This window comes from Bos taurus, chromosome 25 (assembly GCF_002263795.3).
Source record: "Bos taurus isolate L1 Dominette 01449 registration number 42190680 breed Hereford chromosome 25, ARS-UCD2.0, whole genome shotgun sequence".
Taxonomy (NCBI): domain Eukaryota; kingdom Metazoa; phylum Chordata; class Mammalia; order Artiodactyla; family Bovidae; genus Bos; species Bos taurus.
In genome coordinates, this window is record NC_037352.1 from 10,744,701 (window position 1) to 10,761,688 (window position 16,988).

At 48.5% G+C, this 16,988-nt stretch overlaps 1 protein-coding gene across 5 annotated transcripts in view; it reads left to right on the forward strand.

Annotated features, from left to right (window-relative positions):
- SNX29 (sorting nexin 29) overlaps window positions 1–16,988 on the forward strand; it is a 597,448-nt gene that overhangs the window by 62,525 nt on the left and 517,935 nt on the right. For all 5 annotated transcript variants that reach the window (XM_024984883.2, XM_059881310.1, NM_001076862.1 and 2 more), the window contains 4 exon segments: window positions 7,204–7,384; window positions 10,636–10,706; window positions 12,265–12,513; window positions 14,468–14,843. In XM_024984883.2, the coding sequence (XP_024840651.1) occupies window positions 7,204–7,384; window positions 10,636–10,706; window positions 12,265–12,513; window positions 14,468–14,843 (877 nt within the window).

Below are 16,988 nucleotides of genomic sequence, written 5' to 3' on the forward strand. Positions count from 1 at the left end.
TTAAATCTCCCGAAGTCTTCAAAAGCAATCTCAGATCATTGTGTGTTTATTTATTCTTTAAAAATGCATCAAGTTCTGAATTATACACTTTAAAATGCTGAATTTTATATTCAGTGAATTTTACTACAATTGAAAAAAAAACAAAAAACAGGACAGTGGCTAAGTTGCCTTTACTGGCAAGTTTGTTTTCCTAACTGAAAGGGAATTTAATCGCAGAGTTAATTTCAGTTTCAGAATGTAAAACGGTATAGCCAATGTGGAAAATACTTTGATGGCTTCTCAAAAAATTAAGCACAGATTTACCAAACAATCCTGCAATTCTATTCCTAGATGCAGACCTAAAAAAACTGAAAGCAGGGAATCACAAATATTCATAGCAGGGTTATTCACAGGAGCCAAAACGAAGAAACGAGAACCCAAACGTGCATCGACAGGTGAATGGATAACGAAGTGTGGTGTTTACTCTAAGTATGTTTGTGCTCAGCCACTGAGTCGTGTCTGACTCTTGCAGCCCTAGGGACTGTGCCCCACCAGGCTCCTCTGTCCATGGGATTCTCCAGGCAAGAATACTGGAGTGGGCTGCCATTCCCTTCTCCAGGGGATCTCCCCAACCCAGGAATCAAATCTGCATTGCCTGCATTGGCGGGCAGACTCTTCACGATGGAGCCATCTGGGAAGCCCATACTATTTATAATGGAATAGTATTCAGTCATAAGAAGACACGCTGCTACTTACTATAACATGGATGAGCCTTAAAAACATACTAAGTGAGAGTTGTCAGACACAAAAGATCACATGTGGTGTGATTCCACTTATACGTAGAATCTAGAATAGTCAAATTCATAGAGAAAGTATGTGGAATAGAGGTTTACGGGGGGCGGGATATGGGAGGGAGGATGGGGAGAGTGTTAGTGTTTAATGGCTGTGAGGTTTCTGTTTCAGTGATGAAAAGTTCTGGAAATGGAGAGTGGTGGTGGTTGCATGACTTTGTGAATGTATTTCATGTCACTGAATTATACACTTGAAATGGTTAAGGTGGTATTTTATTATGCATGTTTTGCTACAATTTAAGAGAGCAAAAAAGTTTCAAGTTTACATGTTTTGTATGAGTCTTTAGCATGTGTTCTTCGTGGTCAAAGCTCAGTCCCTGTGTTCTAGTTCCAGGAGGCAGCCTTGTGGCTGATTGAATCACGGCCAAGTGAGAAAGCCACGGCCCCTCATTGGAAACTCGGCTTTGCCAGTGAACTTGTGTCTTGTCGTCAGGCTCACCGAGGTGTGAGCGGGCTTTGAGGACGCCTGTGGTCACCCAGGTCTCAGGTGGAAACGTGGAAGCGCTTGGCTTGCCTTTTGTTCCTGGAATGGTTGATACTATGTATGGCTGATTCTGTTGGCTTCCTACTGAAAAATCCATCCCTCTTTTCTTTGGCTTATTATAGCCCTGATTGTGCTTGGGGCTGTGGGGTGTCCTTCTCTAGGTCAAAGCTCATGAGCGGTTTAGCCAGTCTTGACATGTTCTTCACTCTCTTGTGTGCATTTATCCTTGTCTGAAAAAAACGAGGTAATAGAGCTGGCTTTATCTTAACCTCTTTCTTCTGTTCCCGTTGTGAATGCGAGGCCCAGAGTGGCCACCTGATGCGAAGAGCTGACTCACTGGAAAAGACCCTGATGCTGGGAAAGATTGGGGGCAAGAGGAGGAGGGGGCGACAGAGGATGAGATAGCTGGGTGGCATCACCGACTCAATGGTCATGAGTTTGAGCAAACTCCGGGAGATAGTGAAGGATAGGGAAGCCTGGCGTGCTGCAGTCCCTGGGGTTGCAAGGAGTCGGACCCGACTGAGTGAGTGAACGATAGCAGAGAGGTGACAGTGCCCTGAGACAGTGAGGCGAAGGCCAGGAGGGTGGGTGTTCTGCCCACGGCAGAGCCTTCCAACCAGCTGTCTGTACCTCCAGACTGAATTGTCCTTTGTTGTTTACGGGGAGCCTAGCTCCTTGTCTCTGTGTTTTCTGTTTTTTGTTGAGTGGTGCTTTTTTTGTTTGTTTGTTTATTTTAATTTTATTTTTAAGGTTTTCGGTCATACCCCATAGCATGTGGACCTTAATTCCTCCACCAGGGGTTGAACTCGCGCGCCCTACATGGGAAGGCAGAGTCTTAACCACTGGACTGCTGCAGGAGGCCCTGTTTCTTGTTTAATTTTGAGGGATATCCCCACCCCCCCCCCAGAGCCTGCCATGTTGTGGGTCCCCCTGAAATGATTGTCAGGTGATTGAAGAACATGCCCAAGCTCCCTGCATTAGGCTTCTTCTAGTTGCAAGTGACAGCCAGACTCGCAGACAGCCCGAAGCAGAAAAGGGCACTTCCTGACTTCAGTAAATAAGAAAACTAGGGGTGGAGCCGGATTCAGGGGCTCAGCATCCCCCACGTCTGTCCCTGGATCTCTCTCATCACCACTTCTCTGGGTGGGCCACTCTACATGAGAGGGTACAGTGGCCCCAGGAAGCTCCAGATTGACATGACTATGAAGAGTTCCTGCCTCTAGCACAGAAGTTAGCAAACTTCTTCCTTAAGGGATCGAATAGCGAGTACAGTACTTCAGGCTTTGTGGGCTGTAAGTTTTTGTAGCAGCTCTGCCTTTGTAGCAGGAACGCAGCTACAGACGACTTGTAAACAAATGCCCGTGACTGCATTCCCATAAAACTTTATTTGCACACACATTGATGGGGCTGCTGAATCTGGCCCTTCAGTTGTTGTCTGCTGACTTCACTCTGAAAAGAGACAAGGCCTCTCTTCTAGTGGTTCAGGTAGAGTCGTGGGGAGGGCCCACTGGTCTAGGGCTGGGACCAGGGGAATACTCACTTTAGGCAGAGAATTGCAGGGAGCTCCAAAAACCCTCAGCAATCAAGATCAATCATATTTTTATATAATATTAAAAAAATGAAAACACAGAAAAGACTCCATCACACGAAGGTCACACAAAAGTCATACAAAATGTCAAGCAGGGCCAGAACGAGGGGGCGCTGAGTAAGGTGATTTGAGGCGCCCGCCCTGCTGTGGCCAGGTGGTTGCTCAGCCCGGGTCACCTGCCGAGCCCTGTAGCGCTAAAGGCACCTTACAGAGAAGCGAATGGAACACAGATCCCCTGGGAAAGAGAGGCACACGGGCCAGAGGAAAGGGCAAGGCTTGCTCTTCGCCTGTCTTGGCCGTGAAGTACTTCATACACATGCTTTATTTTCTCAGTTTTCTCCCCCTCATCTCAAACCTCAAAGGCAGGTAGTAATCCCCATTTTACAGATGAGGAAAATGAAGGACAGAATAAGTCGCCCAGGGTCACGCAAGGCCTGAACTAGAATTTGAGCCAGGGTTTTTGTCTGCCAAAGTGCATTCTTTGAATTGGCATTGGTTAGTGTTGAAATTTTGCAAAAATCCTCTGTCATCCTGTCAGCAGGGACCCCCAGGTAGCTCACCTTAGTGCTCCCCTCCTGGCTCCTGTTCTTGTCAGCAGATGGCTTTCAGGAGCTGGGAGAACCAGAAGCCCTCACCTGCTTTTGGAATCAGCCTCCGGTTTGGAGCAGTAAGCAATCAGTGTATACGCCCCAATTAAATTATGGACACCGCAGTGTTAAGTGGCAGGTGAGCTGCGCTTTAAGTAGACCACATTAATTCTGGCAGTGGGAGCGGAGCCCTGCTGGGATATTGATGATCAGCAGCCGCATCATTCAGGCGAGCTTTAGAAGGATTCCGGAGTGGTAAGCAATTTAGAAATGGAAAGATGAAAACACGCCTTGAAGTGTTTCGTGTGTTTTCAAGGTCAGAGGGAGGTGACTGCAGTTTTCAGAAAAGACAGGATGCAGATGAGAGTCTCTGGACTGAAGTCATGCTGGATGTACTGATGGTTGTCTGGTGGGTTACGATGCAAGTTATTGGCTGGCTGGCCGGCTGGCCCCAATACTCTCAGCAAATGTCCTGTCTTGGTTTCTGAGAAAGGCTTCAAGTAGAAGCCTTCCTTCACTTTATTCTATCTTTATGTACAGACACTGACACAGAGTGATTTCATGCAACACTTTGCTGCCTAGGCCAATTTTTTTTAAAAGAAAAAATTTTAACTTTTAAATAGGAAACGTGTTAAAAGAAAAGTTATGCATTTGTGTGGTTTGGACTGATCTAATGGGTTTCGGGGGACTTTCCTGGTGGTCCAGTGGCTGAGACTCCATGCTCCCAATGCAGGGGGCACAGGTTTGATCTCTGGTCAGGGAACTGGATCTCACATGCTGCAACTGAGTTAAAATTTTAAAGAAGTAACTAGTGGGTTTCAGAAGGGGGTTAGTTTGGCATTTAGGGATTGAGAGAAGGCATTCTGAGTGATCCACTCTGCTGGTGGTTTTACCAGTCCTTCTTGGGATGTTTCTTTGAAATGATTTCAGAGATTGACTTGATCCACGAATGCACACACACACGTGTGCGTATGTACACATTTAGATGCCGTGAAAAGAAAAAGGAAAAGAGGAAACAACCTGTATGTTCTCGGATAAGAAGGTAATTCTTTAGCAAACAGTGGTTGGTCACCATGGGCTGGACGTCACGCTCAGTGTTTTATCTCCCTTTTCTCCAGTTACTCCAGAAACCCTGGGGGAGTCTACACTTGGGGGCTTCTGTTAAGAGAGAGGAGTCTGAAGCTTAGCATGCTTGAGGGATCTGCCCAGAGGCATTCCCCTGAAGACCTCCTCACCTGTTGTCCTGCCCACGAGACCAGAAGCTTGTTAGGGACACGTCCTTCTTGTCTACCTGGGGGCCCATAGCTTCGCCCAGCTCATGGCTCCCAGGAAGAAGGCAGTCTGTGCTCCCTGAGCTAAATTGCAATCTTAGACTCAGCTTGTCAGCCTGGTGTCCAGTTTATGGAGATGTGCGTATTCACATCCTTCTGGAAGGAAGGTTCAAAGATCTTGTCACCTTCTCAGAGGGGTCCGTGAGTCTGTTTAGCTCCTGGGTTGGAATCCATCAAGCAATTGTGAACACGATCCTTTTCAAGGAGGGGAGCCCCCCTCACTTTGCAAGATGGTTTGATGACGTGGTTCACAGTGAGACAGCTCTGAGGTCCTTTTCTGCTGTCCCACTTATAACTGTGTATCACTGGGCCGGTTACTTCACTTGGCTGGGTCTCAGCCTTGTCTTTGACATGGAGACAGCAGTGGTAGTTGAGAGGACTGAGGTTAGATGAAAAGTGTGGAGTGCAGTGGCTGGTACGTACTTAATGCTCAATAAGTAGCAGTGTCTGTCCCTGTTGTTGCTGTTATTATTATTGACAGCATTGAAAAGTATTGATGAACTACTATTAAGTAAAGGTTGGTCACAAAATTAGGTATATACTAGAATAACACCTATGAAAAAAATCTGTGTGTGTATGGACAAAAAAGGCAGGATGTGAAGCGACGTGGTGACTATTTTATGGATAAAGACACACTTCTTAGCTTTCCCTTAAAGCCTTAAATCTGTTCCTATTATTAGACATACAGAAATCTCCCTGAAGGAACTAGAAATGAGGACGGTTAGTTATGCACAGGGATGTTCAAATCACTACACGGGGAAAATTGGCATTGTATTATGTTCCCAGCAGTCATGAAATAAATTATGTTTAACTGGGGAGCCATCGAAAATCATGTTTCCAAAGATCTTCAAATGTTACGGAGAAAATGCCCATGATCTAGACAAGGAAAGAAACAAGTCCAGATACAAAGCTACGAATGTGTGGTGTGTGTGTGTGTGTGTGTATGTGTATATATATATATACACATACACACACACATGTACACGTGTCCCCTGGAGGAGGGCATGGCAGCCCATTCCAGTATTCTTGCCTGGAGAATCCCATGGACAGAGGAACCTGGCGAGCTACAGTCCATAGGGTCACAGAGAGTCAGACGTGACTGAAGTGACTGAGCGCACACACATACATATACAGCACACAGTATGACGATATGTTAATTTCTTGCTGCTGCTGCTCCAACAAATTATTGCAAACTTTGTGGCTTACAACAACACGAATTAATTTTCCTACATCTATGGAGGGCAGAAGTCCAGAGTCAGTCTCACTGGGCTAAAGGCAAGGCGATGGCAGGGCTGGTGCCCTCTGGAGGCTCCCGGGCAGGATCTGTTCCTTGCCTCTTCCGGCTTCTGGCAGCTTCTGGTGGCTTCTAGCAGTTTCCAGCATTCCTTGGCTGTGGCCGCATCACTCCAGGCTCTGCTTCTCTGGTCATGCTGCTGCCTTCCCTTCTGCCTCAGATCTCCCTCCCCACCCCTCTTTTCTGTACAAATTTTATTATTTATTTTTGTTTTTGGCTGTGCTGGGTCTTCGTTGCTATGCACAGGCTTTCTCTAGTTGTGGAGCACAGGGGCTGCTCTTCGTTGTGCACGGGCTTCTCATTGCCGTGGGTTCTTTTGTTGGGGGGCACGGGCTCTTGGGTGAGTGGGCTTCAGTAGCTGAAGCATGTGGGCTCACTGGTTTTGGTTCCAGGCTCTAGAGCACAGGCTCAGTGGTTGTGGCGCATGGGCTTAGCTGCTCCAAGGCATGTGGGATCTTGCCGGACCAGGGATCTAACCCATGTGCCCTGCATTGATTGGCAGGTGGCTTCTTTACCACTGAACCACCAGGGAAGCCCTCCCCCTACCTCTTTTAAAGATACCTGTGGTTATGTCAGGCCCAGAGAGACTATCCAGGGTAGTCACCCCATCTCAAGATCCTGAATTTAGTCACAGCTACAGAGTCCCTTGTGCCGTGTAAGGTAAGATGTCCAGGTTCCAGGGCTTATGATGTGGTTATCTTTGGGAGTCACAATTCAGCTATCACAGATGTCAGTTTTGTAGAAAAAAAGCAAAGTGCAGGCAAAGAGATTGATTTGAAAATGTTAACAGTGATCACCTCTGGATGGTGATCAGGTCATTTTTTTTTTTCCTGCACCAAGAAGCTTGTGGGATCTTAGTTTCCTGACCAGGGATCGAACCGAGGCCCACGGAAGTGAAAGCCCTGAGTCCTGACCACTGGACTGCCAGGGAATTCCCTGGGTAGGGGGGGTTACGTTTATTTTGGGTATACTCTCCGGTATCTTCCTTTTCCGTGCTAAGAAATAAGTCTTCTACCACCATCAACACGGCCCCTGGATGCTCCTCTGGACGCGATGTGCGCCCCACGGTGTGGTCCCCTGTCTCCACAGAGCCCGTGTTCTGGTTCTACGTGAAGGAGGTGCTCAGCAAGCACGAGCTGCAGCGCTTCCACGCCTTGCGCCACATCGCCACGGACGTGGGCCGCGGCCGCGCCTGGCTGCGCTGCGCCCTCAACGAGAACTCCTTGGAGCGCTACCTGCACATGCTCCTGGCTGACCGCGGCCGGCTCAGGTACCCGGGCAGGGTGGGGGAGTGGGTGCCCCCGGGGCTGGGGGTGACCATCGCAGGATGTGCCTGCCTGCATCCGGGATGGCTGGGTTCCCCTCTTCCAGCCCCAGCTTGTCTGGCTGAGCCGTTGGGCACAGTCCACTGGAGACCAAGTGAAGATGCCTGTCGGGCTCCTTCCACGTGGCAACTGCATGCAGCAGGCACTCAATAGATGCCTGTTATTAATAAGGCCTGGGGTGTGGAGGGAGCTGTTGTCTTAGGACACGTGTGCCCCTCTTGGCAGAATCTTAATCTCGGTTTCTTTCAGATCCAGAATTTCTTGCTCTTTAGAAGTCGGGTGTTCAGTGCCCTGTCTCTTGCCGTGTATCTCCTTGCACACCGGGTACTGGATGGTTCTTCTGGCTTTTTTTTTTTTTTTTTAAGAGCTTCGTGATCTCAAACTGATGGAAAGTAATAGGGGCGTTTTAAGTTGAGAGAAGTCATTTGTTATTAAAAAGAACCCCTCCCATCCTTTTGTTTTCTTTTTTTCTTGATCATAAAGTTTATTCCAGAAGTGAGGTTATGCTGCCAAAACAAGCGTTTTGGAAACCTCAGTGGCTTGAGACCACCAGGTCCATGTCTTCTGCCTGCTGCGTGTCTGTCATGGGTTGAGGGTCTCATCTCAGAGACCCAGGCTAACAGAGGCACATCTCTGCGTATGCTTTCTGGACTGCCAAGGCAGACAGGGGCTCTGGCTAAGGGAAACACTGGCCCTCCAAGCTTCTGCCCACCATGAAGCTTCACTTCCACGCGTATTTTATTGGCCAGCAAGTCACACTCAGTAGGGTGGGCAAGGTATGGTTATTCCACAGCCATAGGGAGAAGGCACTCAATGTGTATCAGTGAATAGTACAGGCAGCCGCCTTCCCTTCAGACACGTTTGATGGATGCTGTGGAACCCGCTGGGATGAGACTGAAATCACTCGTAAACCGCATAGACGGAGCTCTGCTGGCGTGTTGGTGTGTTTCCCTGTCGTTGTGCCTGCGTGCTGATCGTTATGACTTCTCTCTCTGTCTGCCTCTCTCTACCCATCCCTCCCTGTCTCCCTTCCTCCCTCCTCCTCTCTCACATTATTATTTTCCCTCTGAGACGGGTGGACCAGACATGTTGTTTTGTGTCACCTGATGGTCCAAAGAGACAGTGATCAGTTCCGCCCTAGTCCCTTGAATAACTTCCACACCCAGCAGTGCCCAGATCCTCAACAATGAGATGTCACTTAATTCAGTAAGCTGGCCTTTATTTCATCAGTGCTGTGATACACTCCTGTGATTTCATATCTTGCTCTGCGTTCCCTGGCTCAGGTCTTCTCTGGTGTTTCTTCTGCTGCTTGAGGTCGTCTTTCTTCTAATAGTTTAGGGGTTCTGGTGTTAGGTGTTCCAGGCTTGTGTACTAAGGTGTCAAAGATACCCTTGAGGTTCTCTTATTTGATGTGGCCTGTGATATAGCTGTAGGGATGAAATGGGAGGGATGGGGGCCAGGAAGACGGGAGATAACCGTACCCACATGCTGCCTAGGACTACTCATGTCTGAGTTGGGAGGCTGTGCATGTCTGCGGGTACCTCTGAGCATTAACCAGCTTTCACTAAAGAAAACACACTCATGTTTCTTGATTCCCTGGTGGCTCAGCGGTAAAGAATCTGCCTGCCAATGCAGGATAGGCAGGTTCAATCCCTGGATCAGGAAGATTCCCTGGTGAAGGAAATGGCAACCCAACTCCAGTATTCTTGCCTGGGAAATCCCACAGACAGAGGAGCCTGGTGGGCTGCATATAATCCACGGGGTCGCAAAAGAGTCAGACAGGACTAAGCGACCAAACAACTCATGTTTCTTAACAGTAGTTTTTTTGTGTGTGTAAATCTCTTTCCAGCAGATTATTTACAAGTGCCATCTGCCATCCATATCCCCAGGTTCTGCATCTGTGGACTCAACCAGCCGTGGATTGAGTGCTGTGTTTAAGATCTGTGGTTGGTTGAACCTATGGTGGCAGAATTCGCAGATTTGGAGGGCTACCTGTACTATGCTCTTGTATGTAAGCATCCTCAACTTTGGTATCTGTAGTGGGTCCTGGAGCCGATCCCCCATGGATACTGAGGGACAGGTGTCCTTTAGAGCCGTACTCTGTGTCAAGGTTGAATGTGACAGTGAGCAATAGAAGGGAATATGCTGTTAAGACTCACCGTTGTACTTCGCTGAATCACTAGCCTCTAATTCAGTGCGGGAAAACCAAATTTATTTACATGCAAGAAAACTGGCTCCAGTCTGTAAAGAATCACAGTTTGGGAATCAGAGGTCTGACTGCACTGCCAGCTTGAAGACACAGTCTGTGCTTCCACTGACTTCTTTGCCAGGTTAAGTATGTTGACAATGATGTCTGTCTTTTCTCTTTCTGTTGGTTGTATTCAGTCACTTCAGCAGCTATGTATCCGGTCTTTTGCTGAACTCCAGGTCACCCATCACTGACCGTGCTTTAGTGAAATTGAATTTTGACTCCATTAGTTTAGAGTTCTCTGACCCGGTGGGGAAGTCAGAGATGAGAATATTTACTTGTTATTGCTTAGCCGGGGGTCGGCTAAAGAGCTGGGCCGTGGGGCAGGGAGAGCTGCCTTTGAGCCCAGGCTGTACCATTTATTGCTGAATGACCTTGGACAATGGAATGACCGATTGGCCTTCTGGTCCCCTTCTCTACAACTGCCGTTTAGGTCTGTGGGCTTTTTTAGCTTCCCAGCCCATTCCAGGGGGTAGTTTGGGCTTTTGAGGCTGCTGCCCAAACTGGTGTTACATACAGATGCCTCGGTTGAAGGGCCCAGGGAACTAAAATTTCGCTCTGAAATCGTCTCTTCTTGTATGAGTCCACTCGGGGTCCCTGTGGGCTGGCTTGGATTTCCTGTCTTATTTCTTAGAAACGTTGCTCGAGTGAAAGTCACCACTGTTTGCCCCCTTTTCCTTTTCTGCTTCATAAGTAGTGCGTTTCCATCTCATGCCTGTCTTGGTACGCTCAGGCTCTAATGATCTCAGGGGACCCGTGAGGAAGTTGTAGGGTATACGCATTCAATCCTTTGTTTATAACCAGAAGACCCAGCGCAGCAGACCTTGCACGGCCACGTTGGCATGGACAGGCACGAACTTTCAGGGAGCCATGTGAAGGAATTGTCTGGCTAACGGATGCTGAGAATGACGGTTCAGAGCATTCCCCCTCTCTCTTTTCCATTTGCAGCACGTTTTATGAAGACTGGGCTTTTGTCATGGATGAAGAAAGGTCTAGCATGCTTCCCACCATGGCAGCTGGTAAGCTTGGCCAGGGCCAGGGGTGCGGGGCAGGGGGTCCTGTGAAGCCTGGTGAGCAGAGGTGCTGCCTGGGAGTGAATGTGTAACTCCACGGGGTGCTGTGGGTTCCCCGTCCCTCACTGAATGAAAGGACCACTCATCACTCGGCACTATCCTTCCTTTAGTGGTGAAGAACACGGAGTCCATTTATCTAGAATTGTGATACCCTGGCTGGGAAAGCGTGAGGTTGTGGGGTTTTGGCTGAGGCTTTGCAAGTGTGAGATAAAGATCCAGGGAACTGGGGGAGGAGACACGTCTCGGAAGCCTGGCTCTCCCTCCCTCTGGCAGGTGGCCTGAGGCAGATCCGTTGAGTTTTTCACCTTTACCTTCCTCTTCTGCAAGGTGGGAATCCTGATGGCACTGCAGTCACACTGATAGGGTTGTGAAAGAACCAGATGAGACAGTCAGTATCTGATTTGTCTGGTGAAAGCCCTGCCTTGATGCTAGTTGACGAACTGTAAAATTGTCTGACGTTTGACTCTCACTCAAAAGGTGAATGCAACCGAAGTGGGTGCCTTGCTTCTTTCTTCCAAATCCTTTGTGCCTCCCCTTTCTCTCTTTCCTGAAAGTTTTCAGAGTCCCACCTACTGAGTTACATTAGGCTTGTCCATCGATGAGGAAAAGTCAGATGGCCATGATGTCGTACGTAGGCCATAGGAGACCAGTGCGCATTTTTGCCTGAAGATATAATGGACATGATATTGGTGCACATTTCTTTTTTTTAATTGGAGGATAATTGCTTTACAGTGTTGTATTGATTACTGCCATGTGACAAGGTGAATAGCCATAATTTTATATATCCCCTCCTTCTTGATTGGAAGGAAATGGCAACCCACTCCAGTATTCTTGCCTGGAGAATTCCATGGACAGAGGAGCCTGGTGGGCTACAGTCCATGGGGTCGCAGAGAGTCGGACGTGACTGAGCGACTATCACTCCCTCCCTCCCTCCCTCTTGATCCTCCATCCCCCGCTCCTATCCCACTCCGCTAGGTCATCACAGAATGGCAGACTGGGCTCCCTGTGTTACATAGCAGCTTCCTGCTAATTACCTGTTTTGCACAATAGTGTGTATATGTCATTTTTTGATTGATTACCAAGCTGATTTTGGTGGATGATGGTATTTAATACTCTGTAAGAGATGCTGTTGTCCCTGTTTTATAGGTAAAGAAACTGAAGCTCAGAGAGGTCATGAATGGCTTGACCAAGGTCTCAGAGCTACTGAGTGGCCGTGCTGGGGCTCAGCCCAGGCAGACCGACCCCAGAATTTAAGCCTTCCCCTCCCCATGACTAACTTCTTATTTGAGTTTGTCTTCCTGACAGATAGGGAGAGACTTTGGAAGTCTCAACTCCCATGATAGCGGTGTCTCCTGACCCCAGTTTTGTGGGAGTTTTTTTTTTTTAAGTCATCGTTTGAGATGAGTGTGTCTTGTGTCCTCTGACGTCTGCAGCTTGTTTATTGTGTTGGAAGTGTGACTGTTGAACAGCAGACACTCCAGACTTTTCCCTTTTCGGGGGATAGGTCTGAACTCCATACTCTTCGCGATTAACATCGACAACAAGGACTTAAACGGGCAGAGTAAGTTTGCTCCCACCGTCTCGGACCTCTTGAAGGAATCCACGCAGAACGTGACCTCCTTGCTGAAGGAATCCACGCAAGGAGTGAGCAGCCTTTTCAGGGAGATCACAGCGTCCTCGGCTGTCTCCATCCTCAGCAGAGCTGAGCAGGAGACCGACCCCTTGCCTGTGGTGTCCAAGCACGTCAGTGCCGGTGAGAGAGGACGGGGACACGGGGGTCGGGCGGGGATGAGATGAAAGCGCCCCGGGAAGTGAAATCCGATACACTGGTGTTTTCAGCTCATGTTTGTGTTTGTCTTTCTTACTCTTATTCACTCAGAAAGGGTGCTGAGAGGCTTCCTGGGACGTGAAGATGACAGGGTAGCCAAGCCAACAGCTCAGTCAGAGCAAACCGAGAGGGAGGGCATGATGGTCACGCGAAGCCGGAGGAGGCTGCCCTTCATGCCTTTGTCCCTTCATCCATTCGTTCGTTTAACTATCCTTCTGATCAGTGGGGTGAAAGCCCAGCTATGGAGAATGTAGCCTGTTGAGGGGGAGACGTTTAAGTGGAGGCCGGGGAAAGAGAGGAAATGGTTGGTTTTGACTCTAGGCTCTGGGGAGGCAAAGGAAAGTGGATTCAGTTCTGATTAATTTCGTAAGAAGTTTTACAGTGCCTCTTGAACCTTTTGGGATATCCAGAACGTTGAAACAGCAAAATAGGAAATTTGGGGTATAAGGGCTTAATCCTGGTATTCTCAAATCCCTTAAATAAGGCAGTAGTCATGGTCTTCCCTTTGGAGTTATTAATGATGGGGAAGCTCAGAATTCTGTGAAGTCTTTGGTATACACTGGCTTTATCTGTCTTGCCTTCTCCTTTTTTTTTTTTTAATTATTAAAAAATTTTTTTGGCTGTGCTGCAGAGCATGTGGGGTCTTAGTTCCCTGACCAGAGATCGAACCTGTGTCCCCTGCATTGGAAGTGCAGAGTCTTAACCACTGGACCACCAGGAGGCCCACCCTCTCCTTCTTGAGCAGAGACCTCATGCAAATGACATGGACTGTTGATGACTGTCCCAGAGATGCTGGGATCTGTACACCCGAAGGAGTGTCTTTTCCATCCATTCTGGGAACCCTGCTTTTGGCGTCGTCTCCTCGTTGTGACACACTGGTGATAACGTCACCATGTCACACTTAGTGGATGGATTGGTCTTTTTGGAATTGGCTCCAAAGTGCTTCACACCCAAGACTGATGATTAAAATGCATGAACAGGCTGGCTCACCTAAGTGCCAGGCACCAGGGCAGTCCTGACTTCTGTTTCAGTTTGTCTCTGCTGCGTAACAAACAGCTCCAAAATGTAGTAGCTTAAAACAGACAACCTCAGTTCATTCCTTTTTTGTGAGTCTGTGGGTTGGCGGATGGTTCTTCTGCTGGTTTCACCTGGGCTCCCTCATGGGGCTGCATTCAGCTGGTGACTGAGCTTGAAGGTCCAAGGTGGCCCCATTCACGCATCTGGAGTTGGTGCTGACTCCTGGCTGGGGCGTCTCAGTTTCCCCTACGTTGGCCTCTCATCCTCCAGTAAGTTAGACTGGCCTCCTCTGTGGTAGTTTCAGGGCATTATTCCATGAGGGTAATGCCTGGGCTCTAGAACTCACAGATTTGTTATTTCTGCCACATTCTGTTCTTAAAAGTAGAGCACTAAGCTGGTTAGAGTCAAGAGGGTGGAGACGTAGGCACCACCCATGATGGGAGCAGTCCTGCTGAAAAGGGGCACCTTGCAGGGTTGGGAGAAACTGGGGCTGTTGAACAATCAGTTACAATCCCTGAACTGATTTTCTTGGTCTCATCTCCCAGCCATGAGAGTGTTTTCCAAAGTGAACGGGTAAAAATCATTTCAATAATGATTCATCTTTTGAATCAAAGTGCTTGGAAAGATTGCTTAGAAGGAATGATTGTAATGTGTGCTCTGTGACATATTTCAAACCAGAAGTAGAGGCCCACATTCATTTTGCTTGGTCTTGGCATAGACAGATTTCCACCCCCTGCCCCCTGCAAGGATTAAAAAAAAGATCTGAGTTTATCTTCAATTTATTTTTGAGTAGAATAGTAAGAGATTTTCCACAGTCTAGAGGCAGGATCATCGCTTTTTCTTATCTCATATCTTTTGCCAGATGCCAAATGTAAAAGGGAGCGGAAGAAGAAAAAGAAGGTGACCAACATCATCTCATTTGATGATGAGGAAGATGAGCAGAGCTCCGGGGATGTTTTTAAGAAGATCCCCGGGGCTGGGGAGAGCTCAGAGGAGAACTCCGACCGGTCCTCGATCAATATCATGTCGGCCTTCGAAAGCCCCTTTGGGCCAAATTCCAATGGAAGTCAGGGCAGCAACTCTTGGAAAATTGATTCTCTGTCTCTGAACGGGGAGTTTGGGTACCAGAAGCTGGATGTGAAAAGCATCGATGATGAAGACGCGGACGAGAACGAGGACGACGTGTGCGGGAGCATGCCGGGAAGGAAGCGCCCGGGCCACTCGGAGTCGCCAGAGAAGTAAGTTCCCCCCGAGAGCTTCTACGAAAGGGTAGTTGGGGACTTCCCGGGTGGTCCTGCGGCTAAGACTCACCTTCCAATGCAGGAGGTGTGGGTTTGATTCCTGGTCAGGGAGCTGAGATCCCACGTGCCCCAAGGTCAAAAAACCAAACGTGAAAAACAGAAGCAATATTGTGAGAAATTCAATAAAGACTTTAAAAATGGTCCACATCTCAGGAATCTGCCTGCCAGCGCAGGTGACACGGGTTTGATCCCTGGTCTGGGAGGATTTCACATGCCTCGGAGCAGCTAAGCCCGTGCACCACAACTGCTGAACCTGTGCTCTAGAGCCCGAGAGCTGCTAGTTGCAGCTGAGCCCGTGGACTGCAGCGATTAAAGCCCACACGCCCTGGAGCCAGTGCTCTGCGACAAGAGAAGCCACTGCAATGAGAAGCCCACGCACCATAACGAGAGACAGTGGAGAGTGGCCCCTGCTTGCTACAACTAGAGAAAAAGCCCACGCAGCAACGAAGACCCAGCATAGCCAAATAAATAAGTTACAAAAAAAAGATCCACAGTAAAAAAAAAAAAAAAAAATCAAACCTTAAAAAAAGGTTAAAAAAAGGGGGGGGGTACACAGGCTGCTGGCTCTTTCTGCTGTTTTGGGTGATGTTAGACTGCAGGTTTTTTATTTGTTTGCAGCATCTTTCATTATTCAGATCTTGATTTTGGGGGAAGGAGCGTGAACTTACTTTCTCCTGAGAACTCAGTGGAGGGAGTGTACATATTATTGGAAGCTACTTATAGCATTGGTGTCAAGAGGTATGACCTGAAATTCTTGCTTTGTGTTTATGTCTTTCATTTTATAACTTGAATTTTGCTCGCATGTCTTACTTGCCACCAGCCCAGGAAGTTCAGGAGAGAGGCAGGGTATTTTAGAGAACAGTCTCAGGCTGGTAATATCTGTGTTTATTCGCAGGGTAACTTGCCTGCACTTATCGCCTTAACACTGGGGCTGTAGTATGTTTATACCTTCGAGAGGGGCTGGATGCAGTGAACGTGTGAAGCAGAAGAGCAAAGTTAGGAGGTTGAACCTTAGAATCCTGACAACCCGGGCTCTCATCTACTAGCTCCGTGGCTTAGTTTAGACTAGGTCGGACAAGTTTCTTCGCCTCCCAGAGCCTCAGGCCTCACCTGAGATCTGAGAGAACAACAGCACGTGCTTTGGAGAGTTATTGTCCCGTCTGTGGGACCCTGCGTGTGAGGCCTTGGGTTGGTGCTGGAACATCGAGAAGGACAGCCCCGCCGCTGTGGCGCTGTAAGCCTTGTGATCATTCCTGTCCTTGTTCTTACCCTTATTCCTGACTGCTGGGTCTCCATTACTGTGACGGCTTTTCTCCAGTTGCAGAGAACCGGGACTGCGCTCACTTGCGGTGCACAGGCTTCTCACCGTGGCACCTTCTCTTTTGCAAAGCATGGGCTCTGGAGAGTGGGCTCGGAAGTTGTGGCACAGGGGCTTAGCTGCCCCGTGGCCTGTGGAATCTTTCTGGACCAGGGATCGAACCCACGTTGCCTATATTGACAGGTGGACTTTTAACCACTGAAGCACCAGGGAAGTCCTGCTCTTCCTCTTGATGCTGAATCAACTAGTGACTTCTTCACCCGAGCTCTGAGTGTGCAGTGCCGCCTAGTCACGGCCGTCTTCAAAATCAGCTGCGAGAGCGTACAGTGAAGAAGCCGAGACCCCATGGGGCGCCGAAGAGGCCAATTGGCCTCCAGTCCTAAGCTTGGCGTCTCCATGTGTTGAGTCAGAGTTTTTCTTCTTTCTTGTGAGACTCTGCCTGTTTTTGTCTTTGATTTTTACTCTTGTCCTCGTTCACGTGGATGCTCACGATAGTAGCATTGCCTCCGTGTCATCTAGGAGAGGCCAGATGCTGCAAGCTGCAGATACACTGCATCCTAATACTTAGGCTGGTCCCGGGGGGTCATGGGTGTCACCCCACTTGATGGATGAAAGAACCAGATTCTTTAATGCAGAGAGTCGAGATCTGTCAAAGCAGTGGGCAAAACCAGGGTTAAGGTTAGGTTGCTCTGGCTCCATTTGTTTTCCTGCCCAGGGTTTTTTCCTCCTCCTGATGTCTGTTAGGGAAGCCCACTTGTGGCATT